Source organism: Necator americanus, chromosome IV (assembly GCF_031761385.1).
Source record: "Necator americanus strain Aroian chromosome IV, whole genome shotgun sequence".
Classification (NCBI taxonomy): Eukaryota; Metazoa; Nematoda; class Chromadorea; order Rhabditida; family Ancylostomatidae; genus Necator; species Necator americanus.
In genome coordinates, this window is record NC_087374.1 from 14,302,572 (window position 1) to 14,315,448 (window position 12,877).

The 12,877-nt window shown below is 41.8% G+C and overlaps 6 protein-coding genes across 8 annotated transcripts; 1 reads left to right on the plus strand and 5 right to left on the minus strand.

Annotated features, from left to right (window-relative positions):
* Positions 1–129: 129 nt before the first annotated feature.
* On the minus strand, positions 130–6,049 carry RB195_001244 (uncharacterized protein; the record flags this gene model as incomplete). 2 transcript variants are annotated; one of them, XM_064197933.1, is made up of 19 exons in its annotated part: positions 130–201; positions 285–440; positions 495–557; positions 612–815; positions 1,189–1,361; positions 1,437–1,542; positions 1,621–1,724; positions 1,909–2,044; positions 2,115–2,297; positions 2,402–2,480; positions 2,602–2,729; positions 4,389–4,471; positions 4,541–4,559; positions 4,628–4,766; positions 4,995–5,095; positions 5,153–5,209; positions 5,270–5,413; positions 5,643–5,734; positions 5,977–6,049. In XM_064197933.1, the coding sequence occupies 19 exons, from the start codon at positions 6,047–6,049 to the stop codon at positions 130–132; spliced, it is 2,112 nt and encodes a 703-aa protein (XP_064053814.1). The 2 variants fall into 2 exon arrangements, with proteins under 2 accessions (XP_064053814.1, XP_013291800.2); XM_013436346.2 differs by having other exon boundaries at positions 4,389–4,559.
* A 1,458-nt stretch (positions 6,050–7,507) lies between these two features.
* On the plus strand, positions 7,508–9,676 carry RB195_001245 (uncharacterized protein; the record flags this gene model as incomplete). Of its 2 annotated transcripts, XM_064197935.1 has the most annotated exons (7): positions 7,508–7,613; positions 7,670–7,748; positions 7,934–7,971; positions 8,023–8,225; positions 8,944–9,045; positions 9,252–9,443; positions 9,503–9,676. In XM_064197935.1, 7 exons carry the CDS (start codon positions 7,508–7,510, stop codon positions 9,674–9,676), a joined length of 894 nt encoding a protein of 297 aa, XP_064053815.1. The 2 variants fall into 2 exon arrangements, with proteins under 2 accessions (XP_064053815.1, XP_064053816.1); XM_064197934.1 differs by lacking the exons at positions 7,508–7,613; positions 7,670–7,748 and adding an exon at positions 7,795–7,826 and having other exon boundaries at positions 7,934–8,225.
* Positions 9,677–9,829: 153 nt separating this feature from the next.
* RB195_001246 (uncharacterized protein) lies at positions 9,830–10,486 on the minus strand (the record flags this gene model as incomplete). The annotated part of the gene is made up of 1 exon (XM_064197936.1): positions 9,830–10,486. The coding sequence occupies one exon, from the start codon at positions 10,484–10,486 to the stop codon at positions 9,830–9,832; it is 657 nt and encodes a 218-aa protein (XP_064053817.1).
* A 144-nt stretch (positions 10,487–10,630) lies between these two features.
* On the minus strand, positions 10,631–11,119 carry RB195_001247 (uncharacterized protein; the record flags this gene model as incomplete). The annotated part of the gene is made up of 1 exon (XM_064197937.1): positions 10,631–11,119. The coding sequence occupies one exon, from the start codon at positions 11,117–11,119 to the stop codon at positions 10,631–10,633; it is 489 nt and encodes a 162-aa protein (XP_064053818.1).
* A 97-nt stretch (positions 11,120–11,216) lies between these two features.
* RB195_001248 (uncharacterized protein) lies at positions 11,217–11,612 on the minus strand (the record flags this gene model as incomplete). The annotated part of the gene is made up of 1 exon (XM_064197938.1): positions 11,217–11,612. One exon carries the CDS (start codon positions 11,610–11,612, stop codon positions 11,217–11,219), a length of 396 nt encoding a protein of 131 aa, XP_064053819.1.
* A 345-nt stretch (positions 11,613–11,957) lies between these two features.
* RB195_001249 (uncharacterized protein) lies at positions 11,958–12,452 on the minus strand (the record flags this gene model as incomplete). The annotated part of the gene is made up of 1 exon (XM_064197939.1): positions 11,958–12,452. One exon carries the CDS (start codon positions 12,450–12,452, stop codon positions 11,958–11,960), a length of 495 nt encoding a protein of 164 aa, XP_064053820.1.
* Positions 12,453–12,877: the final 425 nt, after the last annotated feature.

A 12,877-nucleotide genomic window follows, 5' to 3' on the forward strand; every position in this document is an offset into this window, starting at 1 on the left:
ACGAAAAGAATCTAGCTTATCCAAAGACGTATGGACTGCTACATTTCCAGATAGTTTATGTCTACAAACAAACAATGAAACAGCGAATTTTTGAAGTTCACAACAATAGCAGGAGGAAATGAACGATTATCACTCCATGGCGCGTCCCGCCAAAGTGTGAACGTCGAGAAGGAACCGTTGCAGATCTTCTTTCGAGAGATCCTTAAAAAAAGTACGGTAGAACAAGAAATGCAAAATTGCTGTAGGAGTATATGTTCAGCGAATTTACTGTTTAAACAATAGACCTTATAGAGTCCAGGATCATCATCGGCAAGAAATGGTAGGAGATCAAGTATTGAGGTAGCATCCTCGCACATTCCTAGGTCACGTAGTAGCATGTTCAAAATATTAGCATAAAAACGCTCTCTAAGTGCTTTGAGCTGTTCAGATCTAGCCCAATCCTGAAAATAAAGAGTTATTTAATAGCTGTAGTCATGAGAAGATAATATCCTTACCTTTTTAGTACCAGACCTCCAACCAGGATGTTTCAAAAACGACGTGACTGCATCGAAAGTGCGCTGAAGCCAACAGAAATGGTGATGTTATTAATTTCCCATTAAAAATACACCAACCGCTTTACATGCATCCAGTGCTATTTTCGAGCGCTCATGGAGGGATTGGTTGCGCTCTGCTCGCGCTGTGCGCTGTGAAAGACCGACCAAATCTCCTTGTCGTGACCATTCACCGCCTGCACGCTCGTCTTCTGCCAGCTTTTTTGCCGCTGCTTGGGCTCTGGCACATTCCATGGCGAAAGTTGTGCAGTGGGCTTGCGCGGACTAAAGAGTGGCCCATTTAAAAGTCTGCACTCTTTAGGAACCTTTAGTAGAGTGTATCTAACATTTATATCAAAATGTTTGTAAAATCACTAATGTGATCATATATGAAGAATAATCACAAATTAGCTAGACTCCATAATCGCTTTCTTTATGTTTTATCATGATTTTAGCAACAACTGAAATATGCCACTGTTTAAGCGGTCCTTAGCCACCTTAAATGAGGGGTGCTTTATTTCAACCCCACTCTTGGAAACCACTAGTGAGAACATTACAATATCGGCACACCAGCTTTGCGCCTAACGAGTACTATTTATGTGGCCAAATATTCGATTGAAGGTAGCTGAATCAATTGAAGAATGTTGAGATAGATTACCAAATACAGGCAGTGATTGTTGAATTCGTCAATCACGACACCAGCAGCAGCAGTGTCCTGGTATGAAGGTTCGGATTCGTCAGTGTTTCGAACAAAAGACGCCAGTCGATCAACCAACTTCAAGTTTTCACATTCTTTAATAACTGCGCTCGCATCCTTTTCCAGATTGCTTACTAAACAGCAAAAATCTAGCTATTCATATCAGGTAGAAAGCACCTTATATCCATAAGAACAGAAGGTAGGCCTACTGAGGTAGTGCCGGATCACTGAATTAGCCTCTGCAAGAGCATACTGCAGTTTGTTGTCTCCGCATATGAAGATCCATCGTAAACAATCAAGGTGATGAACGTCTTCCTTTAAAAGTCAGAGTGGTTCGCAATAAGAACAGCAACACTGATCCAACTGATGACTAACGACAACAACTTAACTCACCACTATTCGAAATCTGCCGAAGTGAAGCGCAAAATTCTCGCCGTCGAATTCGGCTTTATTCAGAGCATGGATGAACCTCCTGCGGTCAGTTTCAGTCCTCACATCTAGAAAGCAATAGAATTCCGAAAACAAGTAGCGCAACCTTGAGTTCTCGCTCTTCGAGTTTGCTATTGTCTTCACTCTCAGCATAGGAAACGGCGAAATCAATCAGAATTTCGAGCAAGATTGTCAAGCCGCATCAGATGTAGAACATTTACAAAAAAAAAATTACTCACAAAAACAACTAACATGGTATTACGCTCCAAATCTTCTTCATAGCTTCCTCTTTTGGCAATAACGCTGCATAGAATGGAATTAAACTGAACAATTTTTTCTGCAACAGCGAGTCGATCATAAGTTCGACAAGTTCTCTCCCATAATTGTCCTGTAATTTATTGTCCCTATCTTGAAGCAGACGCCCTGATCAGCATTATACATACGAAATAAACACTCACATCATGTTCGTATTTTAAAATACGGCACGCACTAGCAACAAGCCCAAAAAATCGATAAAGTGAGGAGAAATTTGCACCAGACTTCTCAATTTTCTTGCAGTACTCATGCATCCATTCGACGGCTTCATTCCATGCTCCTCTCATCAAATAACTCATAAGGACATAGTAAGGTGGGGTCTCCACCTAGAAAAACGAGCATAAACTGTTGCTTGGATTAGTCCAGTTGCTCAGCCGCATTCATGACAAAAATGTTAAGACAGATACAAACACAAATGGTTAAAGCCTACAGTAGTTATGGCCTCAAAGATTCCTTCGATAGAGATTGGGGCATATACTGGGTGGTCAAGTTCGAGAGCATTGTTTAACCTGAAAAGATGCAAAATAATGGAGAACGATATAAGACAAGAAAATGGGGACCGATCTCTGGAAACCTTGCTATATTATTTCAACAATTCCAAAAGTATGTCGATGTTGTAGAGGTACACACCTAGCCTGAACAGCTGCATTCGCATAACACCAAATTCGGTCCTCAACACTAGTGGCCAACGGCAAAAGGAATTGCACATCTCCTGCAAGTGCGGCGAACACCATCCGAACACCCATACTATATTTGGTCTAGAAAATGTATAACATTAGCAAGAAGTCATCCTTTTAGAAGAAAAATAAGGTTAATATGTTAGATTATTCACGAAGAACAGGTTTAAGCGTGTGATGGATAGTGATTGTAGACATTATGATAACCAGGACAAAATATGGATAAAATGTAGTTTGGGGGAGGGAAGAGGGCGTTCAGTGGCGCCCTCATTTCCGGAAATAAATAAATAAATCGGTCGGGGGCCTAAAACCAGAGCATTAGTGTTAGAAGATCAATCACATGTAAGCTTAAGTTACTAAAAGAATCCCCTCCCCAAAATAATACGTATTATCAAACAATCAAATATATTACAAAATAATACACGAGATAATATTGAATAATTACACACATTACAGAATATTATAATAAGTTCCAGGCGTAGGACATTATGGAAGCCCCAACGTTTTGTTTTGAAGCTGTACAACGTGTTGAGAATGTGACAATGAGACCACACATGTTCAACACCCCGCTGAGATAAATTTTTGCAAGAAAAAAGGAACTTGGAACTACTCTTAAAAGATGAAGGATCAAACAGAATTTAATGGCCAAAAAAGCTCAGGTTCTGTGCATATTGCTAGGTTTGGAAGATCGCAAATAACTTCGCGATAAAAGAAACAAGAGAAATATTGGAGGTAGTTTTTCTAGAGAAGGAGGTTTGCCCTACAAAGTAGTCCCACCAAAGTTTTTTGCGATCTCCTAGTTTTTTTTTGGAATTTCGATGGAGGAAAATTAGAATTTCTCTAGTTTTTTCTTTATTTTTCCCAATCTGAAGTTCGAGAGAAGCAAGCGGCTCAGAAAGGAGAAAACCTGGATAAGGGTCTTTTCTTAATCCCCTAATTCGAATATATGGATGGTTTTCTAGAACAGCGTCCTGTTTTTCTGAAATAGGATAACCTGCCAGAATCCCGATTTTTGCTCGACCGTCGAAAATTGTGTGATCTTGAAAAAAAAGTCTGATAAATGGAAGTAACTTAGTTTTTGGAATATTTGATGGGAAAAAAATTCCAAGAAAATAGGAGGTCGCAAAAAAAATCGGTATGACTGCTTGGTAGGGCAAACCTTCTCCGAACAACTACTTTAAATATTTTTCCTGGTTCTCTAATCATAAAGTTATTTGCGACCTTTCAGACCTAACAATTTCTAGAGATTTCATCGATTTTAGAACAAAAATGATGATATTTCAGTACCACTATTTCAACAACATTTTAGCAAACTTTCTTCCTCTACTACTTAATAATTCTCCGCTTCTGCCAGCTATCGAATTTCACATTTTCCATTTGTTCCTTGGCCCCGTGTCTGATCACCACGCTTGACCTTGACGAAAAACTATCATTGATGAGCTAGCTATAGTAACCAGAAGAGTTAAAGAATATCAAAAAAGAAGTTAAAGAAGAATTTTTTGATCATGTAAATGTAAAGATAAGCCCTATGGGGCGATCGGGGTTTTAAGTATAGGGCAATCTAATTTTGATCGAAGAATTAGTTTCGAAATCCATTTAAGAGGGTCACGACCTAAAGGATGGGGGAGAGTTCAACAGCGACCTTCCACCGGAATGGAGTGAAAACAGAAGAGGATAAGACATAAAACAAATTCGTTTCTTCCTGAAAATGCTACAAACTGATCTACATAAGAATCTAACCTCGGCTATAGCTTTCTTCATCACTTGGTATGTCAACTTCCTGTAGTGTAGGCGAGCTTTTTCCTGCTTTGTTAGATCAGCACCTATCAAAATTGGGTCGATAAGAAGTTGCTGAGTCCGTATTAACAATGTCATCCATGGCACACCCATACCGTCAGAAAGCTCTATGGCCTATAATAACTTTCACGGGTCATAAATTAAAAAAAAAAGTACTGTGAAGACAAGTAATGGTAACAGACTTCCTCAAAGCGTCCACAACGAAGTAAACTAAATACGACGCGGATCAACTTGTCAAAATTCGGATCGTCTGCTGCTTTAATCATAGAATCTGGGTCAGCTGAAAGCTGTCTTGAGCTCCTCATTCGTTTCATGTCTGATCTAAAAAAAAGTGTGCAAGTAAGTAGTGAGTAGTAAAAGTTGTAAATTGCTTGGCACCAAACTACTCCAAAACCACGCACACAGCGTTTCGTATCGGTGCAAAATGACGCAAATCACAACACAAATTGGGTTTGCAGGCAAAGCTCAGTGTGTGTGTGAAATCCAGATTATTGCCAAAAAAGGGAAAGTAGATCTAGACCCAAACCGCTATTAATCTAAACATCTCACTTAGCTGTTCCTGATAGCTCTTTGATGTCCTTCACTTGGTGAGCAAGATCAGCAAACCCACTGGATTCAAGTGCACCTTCGATACACCATCGCCAAAGGCCCTGATAGTAAAGAACTCTAAACGGAAGTTGCGCGACAACAACAAAAGAAAAGCTTACGTAAACCAAGCGAAAATCCCGATCCTCTGCAATCAACGAAGACAAGAAGGAATCACCCTGCGAATTCAAACTTCAGTGTGCCAAAACGCTGCTCGAATAGGGAACGCCTAAACTCACCCTTCCCCGATCATAGTCCTGTATCAGGCAATTTTCGATCACAGTCCCACAAAGGCAACGATCTGCACCTAATGCATGCTTGAGTTCTTCAGCAGGAGCTTGGGAACCGAGATATACAAGAGCGTCATGGTAGTCACGGAATATCTGGACGACAGATAAAAAATGGAAACTCTTAGTTTCAGAGAATTTAATTTTATCAATTGAGTGGAGAGCAGCAAAAGTGTAGGGTACTGTTTAATCTAAATTCAGAACAACAAATTTAGTATAAAACCTGTTTGTATAGGTGAAAAAAAAACTGAGCAAAGGTTAACAAGAAACTGGGTTTAAAACACGACCCAAAGACGAATTCGTAGAGAGAAGCGGATAAACAAACCAGTTCAGCGGCTTCCCAGATATCATATTCCTCTTCAGCTGAGAGTAAGCGAGAAAGAGCTGCATGCAGATCCTCGAATACTGCTTTGTCCACTTCAAAATGAAGCAATAATACCACGTTAATCTTCCTTACTAACAGATTAATACGTGCTAAATTTAAAGAAGAAACTCTAACAAATAAATAATTCTACATAGAGACTCGAGGACAGTCACAAATATTTGCTAACAGTTGTGTGCTTGTGAAAATGCTTGCCCAATTACAGGGAAATAAAGAATGTGACCAATGTTAGTAAAGTAAGAACCAAATAAAGAAAAAAAAACCAGAGTAAACTAACGTTCGTCGAAACTGCACCCATCGGATCCAGCATTATGTGAAGGAATATGCTGTTGTTGCTGTACTACCCTCATTTTCTAAACACGAGGCATTTTCCGCATTTATGTCGCGCAATAACTATACAACGCAACCTGAATTTTGTTTGCGGGAAAACAGAAACAAATTAAAACGTTCCTTTGTATAAGAAAGGAAAGACTAGGTATTTAAAACTGGAAATGGAATTGTAATAAAAAAAGCTAAGCACACCACGATCTTATAGTAAAAGAGTAGAAAACTGCTACTGCATATAAAAGTCTATAATAATCAGTGTTTTCTCGAAATTACAATGTCTGTCTTTGCAATTGAAAAATTAACTATTCTCAGAGCTTAGAAAAAGAGCCAGCGAATACGAAACAAAGCTACTATGGAACAGTGGAAAACTGCAAGTGAAGAGAGATCCAAGATGGAAACAAGTGCGGATTGAAATCCAAGTTTCAGTGGTCTGACACAAGAAATAGCAAAAGAATTTATAGATTATGGATGTTTTAATACAATTCTAAAAAGATTACGGTACTATCCGAGTCTTTGTGTTTTTGCGGAGAAATCGAGCAAATTCCGTCGCGAAAGGCATCGTGCTCCTGGGTTCTTCGTGCGGGCCACTCGCATCGGTCATAACTATAGTGTGGGGGGATTTGTCTAGTAAAGAAACGGAAACTTTAGTGATTCTTAGTGGACTGTTCTAGTGTAGGATTCTCCGTAGCGTTTTACGGACTGCGTCAGCGGTCTCTTAAATTCATTTGGAGCAACAGAGAGAGAGTGACAATTGAGAAATGATTTTTAAATGAGAGAACCAAACGAAACAATAAAATGATGGTTTTAAAAAACAGCAAATCTCCGTTTTTTCACAAAGTTTGAAGCTGTGGCATCTGTGTGTTGATGTAGATTGATGACCATGTGTTTAGATTGTAGTGCTGTATGTTGCGAAGTGTATGTGCTGCTGACGAGTCGTTCAATCTGTTAGTAGCTCTACATATTTGTCTTTGGTCTCCTTCAAGACTCTAATTGTATGAGATAACTGCAGTTGTATTAGATAGGAAAATATGAGGTCATTCCTGTCTCAGTAGTTGTGTTGGAACAACTAGCGCGACCATAAACGCTTAAGTCACCAAGTGCGTGTGGTTTTTCTTCCAGTGTTTAGTGTTTTTTTTACAGTCACTGCAGTTTTTTCTCAATTGAGCTAGTGTTGGAGGAGAACTGTGAACTTATTGGATGTAGGGCTGTGCTTTTTTGTCCTAGCTTTTGTTTATGAGTTTCGAAACGCGAAATGTTGTGCTGTTTTACCTGTGTTCAGTCCTCCTGCGTTTATTCTTTGTGATCTTGCATAATTTCCAGAACCTTACCCTCTCCTTGCTTTTGACATTATCCCTTCATGACAGCGTTCGCGGAAATATTTGGTACTGGGTTCTTTCCAGTAGTAGATAGGGTTCAAGATGTAGTTTATCAGAGCGAGATTGACAAACACCTCTACACTTCTGTGCTTCTGATCAATTAGAATGATGGAGAGCGCAAGATTGATAAGTTCATCCAGCAAACTACTTCTTTGCGTTCACGCAGCTGATGCAATTCGCTTTTTCCGACTTTACATCAACAATCGTGCAGGTGTGAAGAAGATTCTTCGTGTTGACTGATCCGGCTGGGGCATCTGATCTGGCTAGATTCTAGATTTGCACGCATAAGTTTCTACGCTTTGGGCATACGAAGTGCAGCGCACGAAGCGCAGCCTTCTAGCAACAGGTACTTTTTTCGCAATGTTTTTGTTTAAATCAGGTTCTGAGGGTGGATGCCACCAGAGACAAGAGGAGGGTTTGATGGGTTTGTAACATATAATCAAGTTGATACGTATAGTTAATTCCCGTTGAACCGTTCTCTTTTTATGAAATTTTATCAAATTGTCATCGAAGTATAATGCTTCATTTCAGATTAATAATGGAGCCGTGTCCACTATGTGGACTTGAAAGTAAGAAAAGATTGTATGACCACTTGTTCTACGCTCACTCGTACACTAAAGAGCAAATCGAGGAGTTCAAGAAGAAGAGACGTCGTGAGAAATTGATCGAGTCATGCACAACTGTTCAAAACTGCAAGCATTGCGAGAAAGTGTTCTCTTCCAAGCTTTGTTTGAGAAGACACGAAAAGAAGGCACATCCTGATAAATACACCGAGAAAAAATTGGCGAGGATTTGGTGTCCACTTTGTTTCAAGATAATGAAGGTAACTGATAATCAGAAACGATTTTTTAAAATTACGAACATGTCAGTCTTACAGTTACTATGAATGCTTGAACCTTCCTTGTCATTATTCAACTTCACGTTCTTCGCTTCACTTCTAATTGAAGCAATTTGACCTTTGAAATTATGTGTTTAGTGTGTATTCTGTGTATCGTGTGTACCTCCTATGTTTAACTAGAGCTAAAAAAAAGTCTAACACGGAATATATAGGTTGGGAATTATGGTCACATAAATAAAAGATCGCTTAGGATTACAGTGGTCATTTCGGGGAACCGTAAAAGCTAACATGTGAATTCATTCAAAAAGACATATACTTTCTGTTTTATTGTATGTAGCTTGTGCTTGCTGCACCTATTATATTATAATTCTGGTAAATGGATGAACTTATCAGTCCGATTTTCAACGAGCAGAAAAAAAATATGAAATAAAAAACATATGTGGCAGAATTTTTGTCGTTTTTACTCGAGTCAGAAGCCAGCTCTATTGTCACTCAGATCATTAACTGTGTCCGAGTTGACATAGGTTGACATATTGCTTAGCTTATATTTTTACTGCATACTACTTTCCTTCTAGTAGGATTTTGAAAGATGCGTTTTTTACCGTTTACGATGCTCCGAATTCACTTCGAATAGAATTGTGCGATTATCCGTCCTCATAGATGGATATTCTTCAACTTCATCCAGATAAATTGTTCGTTTTAGCACCACCGCGATCTGGTTCACCATGCACAGGCGGCCCATGCCGAAACACCAGGAAAATACAGGGTCGAGGTCATCAGTTTCCCCAACGTGGACGAGTTTGAGGCAAGATATACTGTGTTGTCAAATTCAGAAAATTGGCTTCCAGCAACATAAATTTCTCGATATGTAACCAAAGTGAAGGTGTTTTGCACAATTTTACCTGTGTATGATAAATAGCTCATCTCCATATTTACAACAGGATTTGTTTAGTATTATTATTTTGAACTATTTTTGAGAACTTTAATTACATGTCGATGCACATATTTTAGAAATGGAGACGATCAACCGAAGAACATGATGTAACTAGTCGTTCTATAGTTTCGACAAAACGCGGCCCTGCTGGGAAGATAAAATATCTGCGTTGTCATCGTGCAGCGTTGAACGCTAAGGACAAGACGAGCATAGGTTCAACAATAAAGCATTCCAGGAAAGTTGTTCCTTTCTGCACTGCGTATATGAAGGTGAGTTTTCATTTTCTAGTGTCGTTGAAAATATGAAATAAAAATTGTGCTCATATTAGATTCATATTGTCGCCCTTGAGACAGATAGCCTTGAAGCAAATCAAGCTATCCAGGTAGTAGTGGTAGATAAAATGTTTGGTATTACCTTGATTACCTTGACTCCCGTTGATCTTCGAACTGGACGAGCGGGAGCCAGTAATTCTTCCATTTGTCCCGATCGCGTGCCAGAGTAGCCCAGTAGTTCCTCCTTTCGCGTGGGACACGAAGAGCATCATATTTTTCTTTGAAGGACTTCGTGAAGAAATCTGACCATTGGGTCGGCGGTCTTCCTGTAGTGCGCTTAATATCGCGGGCAACCCAGTCGCTCACGGCTCTGGTCCAATTGTTCAGTTGTCATCAAAGCGCATCACGTGTCCGGCCCACCTTATTTTACTTTCCTTGGCAAACGCGGCGGCGTCTCTAATCTTCGATCGCTGACGTAGGAGAGAACTTTGAATCAGGTCCCTCACTTGCGTGAAACGGGATTCTACTAGCATCACTCTCTCAATTGCGCGTTCAATGACGCTCACCGCGTTTTCTTCCTGCTTGCGAAATGCCCAAGTTTCCGAAGCATAGGTCAAAGCAGGAAGTACGGTGGTGTTGAAGAGGTGAGCACGGAGCCGGGTGTTCCTGGTCTTCTTCACTACATCCTCGATGCTCTTGTACGCTCCCCAAGCCGCTCGTCTCCTCCTGCCCAGCTCGGGAGTCAGGTCGTTCATCATGTTCAGTTCCCGACCCAGATAAACGTAGCTGGTGCATTCGGATATGTTCGTTCCGTTGAGCGTGAATGGGGCATCCGAGACCAATCCGTTCCGCATGAACATCGTATTTTGTAGATTCAACTGAAGACCGATGCATCCACATGTTTCGTCGAATTCGGTCAGCATTCGTTCCGCTTGGCTGATGCTAGGTGTTATCAGTACGATGTCATCAGCAAAGCGCAAATGGTGTAGCTGCCGACCATCAACCTTCACTCCCATGTCGTCCCATTCCAATTTTCGCATTGCTCTCGAGGGTGACTGTGTATTTTTTTTTTTTTGGTGAGATTGTATCACCCTGTCGGACCCCCCTCTTCACGTCAACGATGATGTTCTTGTAGAATGACGAAATTCCGGTCGTGAAGTTACTGTACAACTCTCGAAGTACCTTTATGTACTGAGTAGGGACGCCTTGGTTGTCCAAGGCTTCCACAACCGCTTCCGTCTCAACTGAGTCGAAGGCCTTTTCAAGTCGATGAAGGTGAGACAGAGCGGCATCTTGTACTCTTGGGATACCTCGATGAGTTTCGAAACAGTGTGAATGTGGTCAATCGTGCTGAATCCTTTTCGAAACCCTGCTTGCTTGCATGGCTGTCCTTCATCCAGGACTTTTTCAATCCTATTAAGGATCACTCTTGTAAAGAGCTTGTAGATGACGGACAGTAGGCAGATTGGACGATAGTTGCCGATGTCATGTGGATCTCCCTTTTTATACAACAACACGGTCTTGCTGGTCTTCCACTGTTTAGGAACCTTGCATTCCGACAGATAACGTGTAAAGAGCCTCGCCAGGGTGTTGATGAGTACTGGCGGAAGGCTCTTCAAGTGTTCTGGTCTTATTCTGTCGGGACCGGGTGCCGTACGATTTCTTACCGACATGATAGCATGTCGTATTTCGGACGGGAGAACCTCTGGAATGACTTGTCCATCTTCCCTCAGATGGTGAGGAGGCAAGTGGACATGGCAGTCGAAGAGATCAGAGTAGAAGATATGAAGAGTCGTAGATGATTTTCTCCATCGCCCTTCTCGATGCAGTGGCTGTTCCCTTTGGGTTCCGGAGAGCAGTCATCCTCGTCTTGCGACTGGCGAACTCTCGGCGAGCATAGCGGATGCTTTTTCCCGCCACTGTAGCTTCAGCCAGCACTTCTGCTCTTCTCTCTTTAAGGTCTTCCTTTACCGCCTCTCTGCAAAGCCTTGCGAGCTCGTACGTGAGGTCTTGGTTCCCTGCGGCTCGTGCTGCTCCACGCTGGCGTATCAGCTCAAGAGTTTGAAGAGACAGGCGTCTCTTGGTCGTTTTAAAGCTCTCAGCCTTCTTCGCACAGTAGTGAAGGTGTTCAACGAGCCGGTCATATTCCTCGTCGATGTTGTCCATTGCGGAATCTTCCCAAAAGCCGGCTAACGTAGCGAAGAGATCCCAGTTGATGACAGTCCTAGGATTTCTCCCTCTGAACTTGGCGGCTTTCTCTGCTCTCCTTGTGAAGGAAAATCTTCCTCAGAGGAGGCGATGGTCCGATCCCGTATTGAGCTTTGGTACAACAGCGACGTCCGTCAGGCAGAACCTTTTATTGACAATGATGTGGTCTATTTCATTACGGTACCCTCCACCGGGTGACTCCCACGTCCAGCGTAGAGAGGAGGGCTTCTGGAATTGCGAGTTCCCATGGATGGTCTTAGTCGTCATGATGAACTCGGAGAGCCTCTCCCCCTGGTCATTCCATTATAGGCCGTGGGTCCCGATGTGAAGTCCCTCCGGCGTTCTTCTTGGGCCAACCTTGGCGTTGAAATCGCCAATTATGACCTTGTAGAAGGTAAGGTCTTCTCGGTAGAACTTTTCCAGGTCCATATAGAAAGCTTCGACTTCTTCTTCTTCGTAGCTTGATGTTGGAGCGTAAGCGACGAAGATAGTCAAAGCTGGTGTTGGACCACATCTTCTTATCCGCAAACGTCCAATTCGGGTCGTAAGTTGTTCGAAAGAATCGATGTTCTTTGCCGTTCTCGTGTTGACGAGGACGCCAACTCCACCAACACCTCTACTGTCGCATGTTCCTAAGAACAGTTCTTCTCCAGTCTCATATACGGCGTTGAGAGGGTGACGTCGTCTCGTCTCGGTCAGTCTGATGACGTCGTACTTGATCTTCTTGGCTTGCATCATCAGATCTTCGATGGCCGCTTCCGATGCAAGCGTACGTGCGTTATAAGTACAGATCGCCATCCTAGTCCTTTTCCATTTCGGTAGCCTACATGACTCCTGCAACCCCGTCCCACCTGGCGCTACCGTACCAGGTTTTCCTCCGGAATCAGGAGACTCTTTTCTATTACTGTGTTTTGCATAAAATTTTAAAACCCACGGGCAGGTTGCAAGCCTCTAGTCTGGGAGAACTTCCGTTCTCCCAAAATGTTTGGTATATTGACGTTAAATGGGGATATTTAGGAACTACCTCCTGTTGGACAGTGTTATTGTGAGTGAAAACCTTAATTGTTCCTCTTCATCATGGTGCTAAAGAATATACATACTTCCATGTGAGGCCTGTCGCCATTTTCCAGAATTTTCAATCGTTTCCTTTAAGGGCGCGCGTTAATAGTGGCGAATGGCATCAATGTGAAGTAGTTATCTCCTTGTTACCTCAGCGTTTTATT